The 13,398-nt window shown below is 39.9% G+C and overlaps 1 protein-coding gene across 5 annotated transcripts in view; it reads left to right on the top strand.

Moving 5' to 3' along the window:
• LOC102196904 (natterin-3-like) overlaps positions 1-13,045 on the top strand; it is a 27,234-nt gene extending 14,189 nt beyond the window's left edge. The window contains exons 3-5 of one of the 5 annotated variants that reach the window (XM_005730592.1): positions 591-723; positions 10,769-10,883; positions 11,903-13,045. In XM_005730592.1, coding sequence (XP_005730649.1) covers positions 10,769-10,883; positions 11,903-12,993 — 1,206 coding nt within the window. In that variant the 5' untranslated portion in view covers positions 591-723 and the 3' untranslated portion in view covers positions 12,994-13,045. Of the gene's footprint in view, positions 1-590; positions 724-3,384; positions 3,553-4,354; positions 4,449-4,752; positions 6,012-10,768; positions 10,884-11,902 lie in introns of those variants that run through there. The other 4 variants (XM_005730594.1, XM_013910187.1, XM_005730593.1 and 1 more) reach the window with 4 other exon arrangements.
• The last annotated feature ends 353 nt before the right edge of the window (positions 13,046-13,398 follow it).

Genomic DNA, 13,398 nt, shown 5'->3' with positions numbered 1-13,398 from the left:
GCCCCAGGCAGGAATCGAACTTGCGATCCTCTGTTCCAAAGGCGTGTAGTCTAACCACTACGCTATACATATATATACATATATACATATATATATCTATATATACATATATAGTTAGAACAATTAGAACAGTTAAAAACAGTTTATAAACAGTTATATAACAGTTATAAAAGTTGGACAAATGTATATAAAAATTAATGGAATTATTTGCAGAAAAAATATTGGTTAAGTCATTTTCTAAATGACTTTTAGTCTTAATTTAGCACCAGTTCACAACAGCAGTCAATTTTTATTGTAAAGACCCTAAAACCATAATAAAAAAGAGCTTTTCCATGCATTTCTGTTTAATCACATTCATCTCAAACTGATTCAAAGCAAAGAAAAATGGTAAAATGATATTAAGAGAAGAAAAACAAGATTGACATTATTAGACATACTGGAACTGGATTCGACTGGGTTTTCTAAGAAATTCACATTAGCTGACAATAGCCTCAGTTTTTTCCTATTTCTGTTTTGTTTTTTCCTATTTCTGTTTTGTTTTTTCCTATTTCCGTTGTGTTTTGTGTGGTTTTCTGTGTTTTTCTGTTCAGTGGAACTGGATTGGACTAGACAAGGCTTGAATTTTTCTGGAAGTTCACATCGATCGACCACAGCCTGGATTTCTCCAATCTGAATATTATCATATGTCCCAGTGATTGACGTTGTGTGGATCTCTCCATCACCGTAAGTATGCCTGAGGAGTGCTGTGAATGAAATATCAACTTTTTCTTTGTGCCGAACAGAACATTCCACTCCAGGATCTCAAAGTTGTCTTTGTTAACCAATATTTCAAATTGAAAACTTCTCTTTTCTATTGCACTAGGATAGTAGCAATATCGACCCTTGCTGGGCGTATAAAAGCCAGCGTCACACTTGTACTTACAGATATAATCAACTCGATTAGTATAGCCATTGTAAAGTGAGACAGCATTCCTTGGAAGAGAGTTGTTCCAGGTCACCCACATCAGGTTAGTGCCATTCATAGGGACAACAGAGTACAACTGAACTTGCCTCTTCTGTGTAAAGTTACGAACACTTAGAAGTGGCAGATTTGTTAGCATCGGTCTGTTCACTGAAGTTGGAGGGATGCCACTGGAATCTGTTCATGTGGATAAAAGTGGATAAAAAGGAAAAGGACATGCATGAAATTTTAAAATGCAGGTACACAAAAAATTAAATGATGGAAAAATCATTAACCACCAGAATAAAGGTAGCAATATAAAGATTTTTTGGGCTTTCATTTGCATCACTTTGCTTGATGACCAGGTGCTATCAAAATACACCGTATAATAGCATCATTATATAGCAGCATCAATAGGGGAAAAAAAACATAAATATGATATATTATCATTTTACTTCTATATATTTCCTTATTATACTACAAAGAGAAATATTATAATATTTCTTTAATATTTAACTTTTTCCCTAAAATGTGATTGTGACAACATGTTTTGGGAACCTAACTCAATATAAGAGGGAAGGGAGGGAGGGGTTGTTTTTCTGCTCTTTTCTTGGAGGGGGATTTCCATTCCAGAGTTTTCCATTCCAAACTGTAAATTTAGCCAAGAGCTGGGACCAGCTCCAAATAAAGGGGTACAAGTATATATTGCTTGGGCGTTGTGCTCTATGTCTGTTTGGCACACTATTCCTTTTACTTTTAAACCCATTTGAAACAGTATGAAATTACGTTATTAGCCTCTGTATCACATTTGCTGTCAGACATTTGATTATAAGCATATAATTTACCAAATTTCTGCTGACAGTTTGTGCTTACTGTCTTTCTGCTGCGTACTGTTCTCAATGTCATGAGAACTGGCTGAAGACAGAACTAGCAGGATCAGCAGCAACAACACTGGCAAATGTATGTGGGATATGAAAACAGGGGGAAAATCATATAATCAGGAGTGTATAAAATCAATAAAAGCTCTGAACAGCAAAGCTATGAAGACACTGAGTCAAGAGTCTGAACTGTCTCAAGATGGGGAATTTGTCACTGTTCTGGTTCAGGTTGACCCAGTATTTTGAGTTATGTTTTGGTTTATTTTTGAATGATTGTTCTTTATGTTTCTCTGGTGCTTTGTTGGGTTTTATGATGAATCTGCCTTTCAAGTTACTTTGGTGTGTTTGATTGTTTCCTTATTCTCTTAGTGCTTGTGATGATGATGATGATTATGATGATGTTCTATGTTCCAGCTTATTCTGGTTTATTCTTAGTTCTGCCCGTGTTAAGTCTGTGTTTCTTAGTCTGCATCCTTGTGTCTTATTTTCTGTTTTATTGTGAAAGTCTATGTCTTATGTTAGTGTGTGCCGCTTTGCTTCCCCTGTCTCGTTAGTCCAATTACTCCCAGCTGTGTCTCCCTCCTGTTGCCCATTCCCTGATTACCATCCTGTGTATATTAGCCCTGTGTTTTCCTGTGCTCAGTGTTGCGTCGTACCCTCAAGCTGTGTGTTTCCTTGTGTGCCTCTCTGCAACGTGTGAGTTTATATTTTTCCCAGTTTAGTTTAGTATACTTTTCCCCTGTCAGCAAATAAAGCTGAGTTTTTTGAGTTCATCCCTCGAGTCTGAGTGCCTGCATCTTGGGTCCAACTCCTGCCTGCCACACAGCGATTCATGACAGAATTCCTTTTGAAAGAGGAGCTAAACGTTTACAACCTGTTTTAAAAATGTGCAATGTTTGTTAAAATTGGCAAAGAACACAATAAGCAGTGCTCACCTTCCATCTTCGGTCTGCTTTCGCTTGCTTCAACTGCCCTGTGACTTCCTTGTGATTAAGTATGTGTGTGCTTACTTTCTCTTTCCACTCTCTTTTAAGGGGGCCAGTGCGATAAAAGTAGGATGTGAGGGAGTTTCCTGAAAATATTTTGCTGTTATATTTCTGAATGGGGGGGGAACAGTCTAAACACAGTCGTTATCAGGGTGTTGTTGTTCAGCTCCAGCCTTGAGACCACAGCTGGCGCCGAAGGGGTATCCGCGTGAAATGATGGTGTTTTTTACTTTAGTGCGAACAACTCATATGAATTTCAAAGCTGTTCTAACAGTCCGACACTGGTCTCTCAATCTCCCGTTGGAGAGCCGTGAGCTTCTCCGTGATGTTATCAAACTTACGCTCCGTGATGTTGCCATTCTTGTGCTCAAAGAGCCGATTCTGAGAACTGTATAGTAATGGTGATGCCATTTCCTTTTCGTTTTTGTCCCAGCAATAAAGCTGCGCTTTAAGTTTGACTTCCGTGTTGAATCCTGCATTTTGGGTCCACCACTCCTGCCTGCCTCCCTGCCACACAGCTAATCATGACAGCTTTACTTAGTCCCTATGGACCCCAAAGCCCTTTACTCTACATTCAGTCATTCACCCATTCACACACACATTCACACAGTTTTCTTTGACCAGTTTATTGCTCAAAGTCAGTATCCAGACAGTGAAAGTGCACAGTCTGCTTTATGATTCAGCCATAAAGCAGCTATATAAACCTGGAGGTGTCCAGAGGTGGACTCACCGGAGAGCGACAGTAAGGGTGAGTGCTGATCAGCACATTCATGCTCAAATTTCTAATGACAATAACCTGACATATTTAGATGTTAATTTTCTTATAAAGTGGGATATTTCATTTTATTTTACAATGTATGTCAAATAAAAATCTAATCAGATGTGGCAAGAGGAACTCTACTATTTTAATATATACTGTGGTTTTAAGAAATGCTTTAATATTACCATTTTAAGGCAATAAGTCATCAAATGTAAAGTTATTTTATATGCTATATGTGTGTTTATAACTTCCACCTGACCTATAATGGAAATAATAATATGATTGTTTTTAAATTTTAAATCATATTTGTTTTGTTTCACTGATGCATACTACTGTCATAAATACTGTCTCTTTTGGGTCGGTGGGATGGGGGAAAATGTAGAATAAACAGACCCAATACACCCAAAAATGTAACATAGAAGATAAACTACATATAAAGCGTTATTGTGGTGGCACAGATGTTTATTTCTTCTATATTTTGGGGGTTTTCAGTGAAAATGTAGTTCACTATGTTGGATTCTAACCTTTCAGAGTAAAGTCAAAAATAAACGGCTGTAAATTTAGTTCTTTGTCGTTTAAAGTGTTTGACACTGATGAAGATAAAAATTGTAATAACTGAAACTAGCTGAAAGAAAGAAATAATATTTGAAACTGTAAAATATTACGCCAGAAGATATTTGAGCTAATTTGTCATTTGGATAGCTGGATTGGTAGAATAATATATTCTGATGTTAAAGATTTAGTTTGTAAAAAGATCTCATAACTTAGAGGTTTTGTGTTTCACCTTCAGATGAAGCTGTCTGTGTTGTTGCTGTCGGCCCTGCTGGCTCTGTCCTCAGCCAGTCTGCAGGACATTGTGAAGAAGAGCATACAACTCAGAAAAGGTAAGCATATCATGCATTTTATGACATATTGTATAGAGATATGGATAACAGCTTTGTAGTAGCACTTAAACCGAAGTAAACCTGAAGTGTGTTGCGTTCAACATCCAAAAATGTAGTTTCTGAATATTTTGCATATTTTGTAGCTAGAATAAAAGAAAGGAAAAACAACCTTAATTCAGGATCATTCAAGTGTTAAGAGGTTAAAAAGAGATTAAAGCTTGTTGCCTGAATTGAGGTTGATGTGTTTGACACTTATCTCTTCTGTTTTATGGCATTTTTTCTTTTCTTTGTCTCTCTTATATAGTGTCCTTACTGAAACCAGAGGTGGAGGGCCGGGTCCCTGAACCAACTGGTAACAGAAAGGTGTTGGGTCCTCTAAATCCTGCTGATCTGGAGCAGCAACAGGATCTGCCTTCCTCCTTCCTCTTTGGCGATAATGTCAACCTGCAGTGGCTGACCTGGGATGGATCTCTGCCCAATGGAACCATTTCCATTTACAACGGCTATACCGAGCGTATTGACTATGTCTGCAAGTACAAGTGTGAGGCTGGCTTTTATAACCCTAACCTGGGACCTTACTGCCGCTACCCCTATGGTGACCGTGAGTATTACGCCCCTGAGTTTGAGATCCTGGCTAACAAGGACAACTTTGAATTCCTGGAATGGAAGGAAGGCTCCTACGGTTCACTGCCACAACATTCAGTGAGGACGTGTGCAGGAGTTGACATCTACGTTGGAAAGAACAAGTATGGTCTCGGGAAGGTTGTTCCTCAGTTTGAGGCCTTCTTCTTGCCCTGGGAAGGTGATGAGTACTGGTATAAGAACTACCAGGTCCTGGCCATCAACAGGGACGCCTACACCCAGCACATCTCTGATGTTAAGTACAGCATTGATGAGGTCACCATATTCCAGTATCCTCCTGAGACCATGCATATCTCTGGTATCACCAACAATGAGTGCCAGACAGTGGTGAAGACAGTCACCATTACAAAGACCTCAGAGGTGGAGACTACCTGGAACATCGGACGAGCCACGATGCTTGGTGTCACGGGCAGCATCACAGCCGAAATCCCCTTCATCGGCTCCGGGGGCATTGAGCTTGGTGCTGAGAAGACGCTGCAGTTCTCGAGGGGAACCACCGTAATCGAGACGCTCAGCCACTCCGTGTCTGTGGAGCTCACAGTCCCACCAAACCACACATGCAAAGTCCGCATGGAGGGACGCAAGATCAAAGCCGATATCCCCTACACGGCTCGCCTCAGCCGAACATACCGCAACGGAGAAACCCAGTGGACCACCATCACCGGGACGTACGACGGAGTCCAGATCGGAGAAGTCCGGGCAGTGGTGGACCGGTGTGAACCTGTCATAGATGCCAAGCCTTGCCCCTGAAAGGCTGAGATAAGATACATTAGATAGCAATTTTCCAATGTTATCTGATGATTGTGATATTGGAAGCAAATGATATATCACAATAAAAAATACCACTCATGTCTTTGTTGGAAAATTTATAATATCTTTCATGTGCGCAAGTGTATGAGTTTATTCAAAAATAAAGCAATTTGGCACGTTTCACTCACCTGTTTTCTGAATTTTGTTAATTTAATTTTGTTAATGTGCCAAAAAAAAGGGTATCCGGGCAATTGAGGCCAGATATGTACTCAAGCACGGTTTTCTATTTCTGCTATATTGTTTGCAAATTGGGCAGCACGGTGGCACGGTGGTTAGCACTGTTGCCGCACAGCAAGAAGGTTCTGAGTTCAATTCCAACATCAGGCCGGGGTCTTTCTGTGTGGAGTTTGCATGTTCTCCCTGTGTTTGCGTGGGTTCCCTCCGGGTACTCCGGCTTCCTCCCACCGTCCAAAGACATGCAGCTTGTGGGGATAGGTTAATTGGATAATCCAAATTGTCACTAGGTGTGAATGAATGTGAGTGCGAATGGTTGTCTTGGCCCTGCGACAGACTGGCGACCTGTCCAGGGTGTACCCTGCCTCTCGCCCTATGACAGCTGGGATAGGCTCCAGCACCCCCCGCGACCCTGAAAAGGATAAGCGGAAGCGAATGGATGGAAAAAAAATGGATGGATGTTTGTAAATTGGCACAATACTTTATCTACTTTGAATAAAGACATATCCCTGTATTAACCCACAGCATAGCAGACATAGTACTATTTCAGATTCATTAGAAGGCATAAATTTTTTTTTTTTTAAACTAAAGTGAATTGAATGGTACTTCAACTATTTATTGTTAACATACTTTGATTATTATTATAAGCAGGTGTATATTTGGGTCCAATTTTTAAAATGATGCATTTGTTGCTTGCAGGTTTTTCTCCATTGTTTCTGTGGGGCCCATGTTGGTCTGGAAATATAAACTTTTAAAATGTTTAGGGAAAAGTTAAATCAATCTAGAAAACAAACAGCAGCATCAGTATGGGTTTATAGGCATAATAACTCTGTGATAGGCCCTGGGGGCCTAAAAAATATATATATATTTTTCCCCTTTATATTTGATTGACTGGTTTGATTGGTAATTTTTATTTCAACATGTGAACAATATACAAGTACATGTAGAAAAGAAAATAAGAGAGAAAAAAAATACTATACAAATTACATACAAAAAAAAAATTCTGATTAATTTACATGTTGAAAGGGAGTGGGTAGAAGTAAACACTTATTTAATCCCACCCCTTTGCCATAAATTATCAGTTAATTATTCAGTTCTTGGTTAAACTTTTATTCACAATTCACATTAGTATCATAGATATAAATGTGTTTTGGCAGAAGACTGAATAAGGGGAAAAGAGACATTAGTTCAGTCATTTTTTCAAGACAGCGACGCAAACTGATTTCAAACATGGGTAAGAAAATAATTTGTTGGTGTTGGACAGCTACAGAAAAACTTTCTGGAAATGATGTGCTAACACATATTAGAGTTTTTTAAAAAAGCACTTTTAATTTGTTTTGTAGCACAATTCATTATCCAGTTTTGACAATGAATAAAATAATCATTTAATTTGAAACTGTAAATCACACTGAGAACATTTAGCCTCTATTGTGTGAAAATAAAATGGTGAGACAGAAAAACATCATCAGCTGTCTGACTGAATAACTGCTTGGCACGCTCACTGATATAGGCTGAATCTGAATAGCATAATATAAATGTTCTTTACAGACAGAGACTGGATGCTGAAGCAGCTGAAACTGGTGACTGTGCAGTTTAATCAGCGCAAATGACCTTTGCACAGCCTTGTTTGATACACAGTCCTCATTCAGACCTAAATAAATAAATTGATAATAACTTTCTGTCTGAAGGACGCACAGAGATGGCCCTGACATCAGCGATTTTCAATGATAGCACTGTGTGTGGAGAACAATGTCCGTGCTGAGCGGCTTCTTCTCCAGCTGAATCTTGGCAGCCAGCGACATTACGCAACAAGGCCCGTCTTAATCGCTGACCCGCTATTACAGGAGATCTAATCAACTTGTTCTCTGTCCGAGCTTATCTGAACGTACAGGATCTTTTCATCAGCGGTGAGAGAGAGGCCACAGCACTTTGGACATCATGTGATCGAGTAGATACAGCACACTAAATCCAAGCAAATTTATTTATGAGGCACTTTTAACGATCTTATTAAATAAGAGCAAGGATCAATAAGGAGTCCTGTTATCATCAGGCGCATGAGGACTTTTGTTTCCAACACTCGTGAGCTGCAGGCTTTCAGGTCAAGGTCAACGGCAGCCATCCGTTCATGAGTCTTTAAGCTGACCTAAATTCTTTGCAAATTTAAGGAAAACCCTTAAATCTTGACTTCCACAGTGAAGGGAAACTGTGGCTGGCATGTTTTGGGTTCTCATGGTGACTAAAAACCAACACAACAGATGAAAGCGCTCCTCATCTATAGGCCAAGAGGGGTTTGATGAGGAAGACAATGCTGTAAGCTAGGCTCCTCATACATCTGTTGGAGTTTTGTACACTGATAAAAAAGCTTTAATCAAACACCAAATGATGGAATATCTCAGTGTCTTGATGTCATTCTAAAAAAATAATCAGTCCACAAACCCCCTCAGGAGCAGCTCTTTTTTTGTACAGTACATAGAAAAGTTTTGCCACATACTATTAAAATGTTCCACATTATCTAAGTACCTGACCTGTCCCTATGTACGCACATAGGTACGAGTGAGTTCACACGATTTTTCCAGCATTTCATCACCACCTGGGGCGATCGTGGCTCAAGAGTTGGGAGTTCGCCTTGTAATCGGAAGGTTGCCGGTTCGAGCCCCGGCTTGGACAGTCTCGGTCGTTGTGTCCTTGGGCAAGACACTTCACCCGTTGCCTACTGGTGGTGGTCAGAGGGCCCGGTGGCGCCAGTGTCCGGCAGCCTCGCCTCTGTCAGTGCGCCCCAGGGTGGCTGTGGCTACAATGTAGCTTGCAGGGGCTACAACCTGTGTGTGAATGTGTGTGTGAATGGGTGGATGACTGGATATGTAAAGCACTTTGGGGTCCTTAGGGACTAGTAAAAAAGTGCTATATAAATACAGGCCATTTACCTCATAGGAGATATTCACGATTCATTTTGAGGGCTGAAAAAATTTGTTAAAACAGTGCAACCAAATTAGTTTTCTCCTTGGGTATCACAATGGAAAACCAAATTCTTTCTTACTTCTTTCAAAATTATTTTACTTATAAACAATTTTCAATTCAAGTTTCAATAGCAAAACTGCACCAATTCATCATCTGCATTGTAAAGTAACAGAAACAAGCATTCATACCCTGGATGTTTGACCTATTTTCTTATTATTCACTTAAGTTTTTTCAAATCCTCTGAGCGGGCAGAAGACTTCATGACACTCACAGCCTCTGTAAGACTGTGTCCTTGAACAAGACATTAAAGCTGCCAATTGGCTGTAACTGTCAATATGATTACACACCATATGAGTGTAACGGTATGTTGCAGAAGCTCAAACAAACTCAGTTAGTTTTCCTCCCTCCACAGAAGTTTGATTTGAAGTTTCATGTGCAGTTATTTTCTCTTCAAATCTTTCAATAAAAACGTTTCGATTCAAAGTGAGCAGCAGAACAGAGCAAACTGTGAGCCAGCCAGACGAGAAGCTTTATCTTTCCTTTTTATTGAGGGCAATAAGTCTGAAGGGAGGCTTTAAAGCTTCGCACTTACTGCAGGTAAGAGTCACTGCAGAAGGAACCTGTCAAGGTAAAAAAAAAACAACCAAAAAACCCCAACTTCTCTATATCTGAATGAACGGCTGCTGTGGGCTTGAATTTAAGGGGTTCTGTTTTTTTTGTTTTTTTATCTCTGTCTTATCTGCCATGTGAAATCAATAAACAGATCAACAAATTTCAGGTCAAAATCTGTCTTACTTTTTGGTTTTATACTCGGCATTCAGGGATGATTTCTTAAGTCTGATCTTCATTTAGTAATCTTATAAACATACAGTAATGGGACACTCAGTTTATAATTTACCGCCTTAATTACTAATTTATGTGACGCTAATCCTGCTGTGATATCCTGCAGATGTGACTTTCTTTTATTTCATTCACTTACCTGAAGTAATTTCTATACATTGTATGTAAGGGCATGTGATACTGGTACTATTTAGATTCAGAGCTGGTTCTTTTTTCATTCATTTTGTTTCATTTTTAGAGAAAGATTTCTGTAAATAGGGATTTATATTTGATGAATTGTAGCAACATAGCTGTGTATATGGGTCCAGTCATTTATAAACACCAGTGATCTTTACATAAACAACAAAATAACAGTCTTTTCTAACAATACACTATTTAAAGATATATATTTTAAAGTACACAAGTTAAGTTAGCTGTGTGTGTCAAAGGCTCATCACACACAGGCAGAGTAATCAGCAAAGTGTTGCATATATTATGCATACAAATGTAAAAGTTTATAAATGCATCTTATTGTATAAAGTTCTCACGTCTTTTTTCTGACTACATATTTATATCAATAAACTAAAAGTCAAGTAATATAATTTTGATTGCCTCGGACATGAATAATAAATCTTTCAATGTATTCTGACTTGTCCAACGCAGATTACTGGTAAGTATTCCTCTATATCTGTTTAATTAAAAATAAGCAAAAAAATAATTGGATTAAACTTGACTCCTATTTTTAATAGTTTTCCCTTTTTTTCCCATTGATTTAAAACTGTGTTGACCACATGAGTTTTTTAATGGTTGTTTATTTTTAGCTTTTGGAAGTGTACAATTCCATGTTGCAGCGTTCGCGCACAGTGATTGCCAACTGATGATGACATACTACTGCTGGTGTTTCTTTGTGTGTCCAGATGAGGTGGTGTGTTGCTGTTCTCCTGGCAGTGCTGCAGCTGTGCAGCCCGGCGCTGCAGTCTGACCCGCTGCTCTACGTTTTCCAGCAGCAGGATGGGGAAGAAAAACCCAGCAGTCAGTCACATTATAATCCTACAGTTTATCACAGCACATTACATTAATGACTACATGACTCCTCCCACTAGAAAAATAAGAACCGTATCTGAGCTCCAGTTCTCATCACTTGCACCTGTGATTTCAACACTCGAACTTGCACACAGCTGAATCATCTACTTCTGTGTCAGACTGATAAAACCTGTATGTCAAGGATCATCAGTGTTTGTGAGAGTAAAGTCTGCAGTTTGAAGACTTCTAACTTTTAAAAAATGCATTGCTTAAAAATGTGTTTTAGAATTGATTTAGGTTTTTCAGGGGAGAAGAAATTACACTGATAATTTAAAGTCTTAAAACTTAAATAAACTCATGTATCAAATATGACACACTGGGCATTAAGGGGTTAAAGCACTGGAAAAGGGAGATTTTTCTGGCCACACCAACCCTTCTCAGCCTTCTTGGCAGATTTGGCTTTCTTTATTTTAGTTTTTACTCATTTTGTTTCCCCCAAAATATATTCAAATGATGCATTGGTCTTTTGGCTCTGTAGAACGTGTCCAACTTGCATCCGAGATGTGTAAGTCCAGTTAGTCAGGCAGGGACTAAAAATAAGAGGAATGTTGGAAAAGGTTCAGAGGAAATAGCAACCAGGTTTAATCTAAGGGATTGCTTTGTCACACTTTTTTCCATCACCTTATGTATGGTGTTATGGTGTGCTCATGTAAGGTGTGTGTTAAGATTGTGAACGTCCTGAATTTATATTAAGACCCTAACCCAATAACTGTCACTAGTGGATACACTTTCATCCTCACGGTGCTTAAAAAACTAGGTATGAAACTACCTGATGTCAACAATGTTTCTTTCTACTTAACACTTTGGTTGAAAGCAAGTGTCAGTCTTTCATTCAAACTCGATTCTGCTTTTTTTATTTTTTAAGAACATGTCTTAACAGTTTTGGTAGTAAATGTTTCAAATGAGTTGAAACTTTTGTTTGTCTAGAATAAATCCTACAGCCACTATCTTTCTATCTTGTCTTACAGAGCCATGGCTTAACCCCACATTGGGAAATGTTGTTCCTTCCCGGGGAGCTCTCAGCCCTCCTAAAGTTGCAGAAACCTCAGAAACTGAGACGACTTCACACTCAAGCCCCATGTTTGGTGAACATGTCAACCTTAGGTGGGTCACATGGAGCGGTTCCCTCCCAAATGGCGCTGTTGCCATCTTCAACGGCTACACCGAACGTACCGACTATGTGTGCAAAGTCAACTGTGAGGCTGGTTTCTACACTCCCAGCAAAGGGAACTTCTGCCAGTACCCCTACGCTGACAAAGAGTATGCATCCTCCAAGTTCGAAGTCCTGGTTAACGTGGACCACTTTGAGTTCCTGCAGTGGGTTGAAGATTCATATGGCTCTGTTCCTGAGTATGCCATCAGAACCTGTCCCAACTCAGACATATATGTGGGTAAGAATAAGTATGGTCTTGGTAAAGTGGTGACCAAACATGAAGCCTTCTTCCTCCCCTGGGAGGGGGATGAGTACTGGTACAAAAACTACCAGGTGCTTGCTATCAACAGAGACAGCTACAGCCAGCACATCGTTCATGTAGAGTATGCCATTGACCAGATGGAGCTGTTCCACCATCCTCCAGAAGCCCTGAAGCTCACTAAGGTCACCAACCTGGAGTGCAGAGATGTGGAGAAGACAGTGACACTGGAGAAGACCAGTACAGTGGAGAAGAAATGGGACATCGGCAGGGAGACCCGCAATGGCTCTGTGTCCACCATGACAGCCAAAGTTCCTATCTTTGGTCCGGGTAATGTGGAGTTGTCCAAGGAGCAGACGGTGACCTTCTCAAAGGGGACCACCATTGTGGAGTCAATCAGTCACGCTGTCTCTGTGGAGCTGCTGGTCCCACCCAATCACTCCTGCACCGTGAGGATGGATGGCAGAAAGATGAAGGCTGACATCCCTTTCACCGGCCGGCTGAGCAGGACCAACCACAACGGAGACACCCACTGGACCTACATCACAGGCACCTATGACGGCGTGAGTGTTGGCGAAATCAATGCTGTGGTGGAACGGTGTCAGCCAGTGCCTGATGCTGTCCCCTGCTCCCCAGATCAAAACTGATGATGAGTCTGCTGATGCTTTGTTTTTCAAATAAAGCGCAATCAAAATTCAAGGTGAATCGTTGTTTTGTATTCTTTAATTTTTGGAGGATTTAAAAGAATTTTGACTCATTGAGCTCCAAAGCCCTACTGCTTATTTTGATATCTACACACTAATTTTAAACATGTAGCATCAATCTTTTAGGATTACATGAACTGCTATAGTTTACTTCCTATGTTGTGCATTTGGTTGCCTAACCAATAAACTTGCGAACTTGTTCTTCATCTTCTTTCAGATGCTTCCTTTAGCAGTCACCAAAGCAGACCATCTGTCTCTATCTCACCCTATCCCTAGCATCTTCTTCTGTCACACCAGGCCTCTGCATGTCCTCTTTCAGTACATCCACCCATGATCTGTCACTGTGGC

The sequence above is a fragment of the Pundamilia nyererei genome, unplaced genomic scaffold (assembly GCF_000239375.1).
Source record: "Pundamilia nyererei isolate P.nyererei 1_Seehausen unplaced genomic scaffold, PunNye1.0 scaffold00038, whole genome shotgun sequence".
NCBI classification, from domain to species: Eukaryota; Metazoa; Chordata; class Actinopteri; order Cichliformes; family Cichlidae; genus Pundamilia; species Pundamilia nyererei.
Note: the sequence above shows the minus strand (reverse complement) of the source record. Positions and strands in the feature narration are given on the sequence as shown.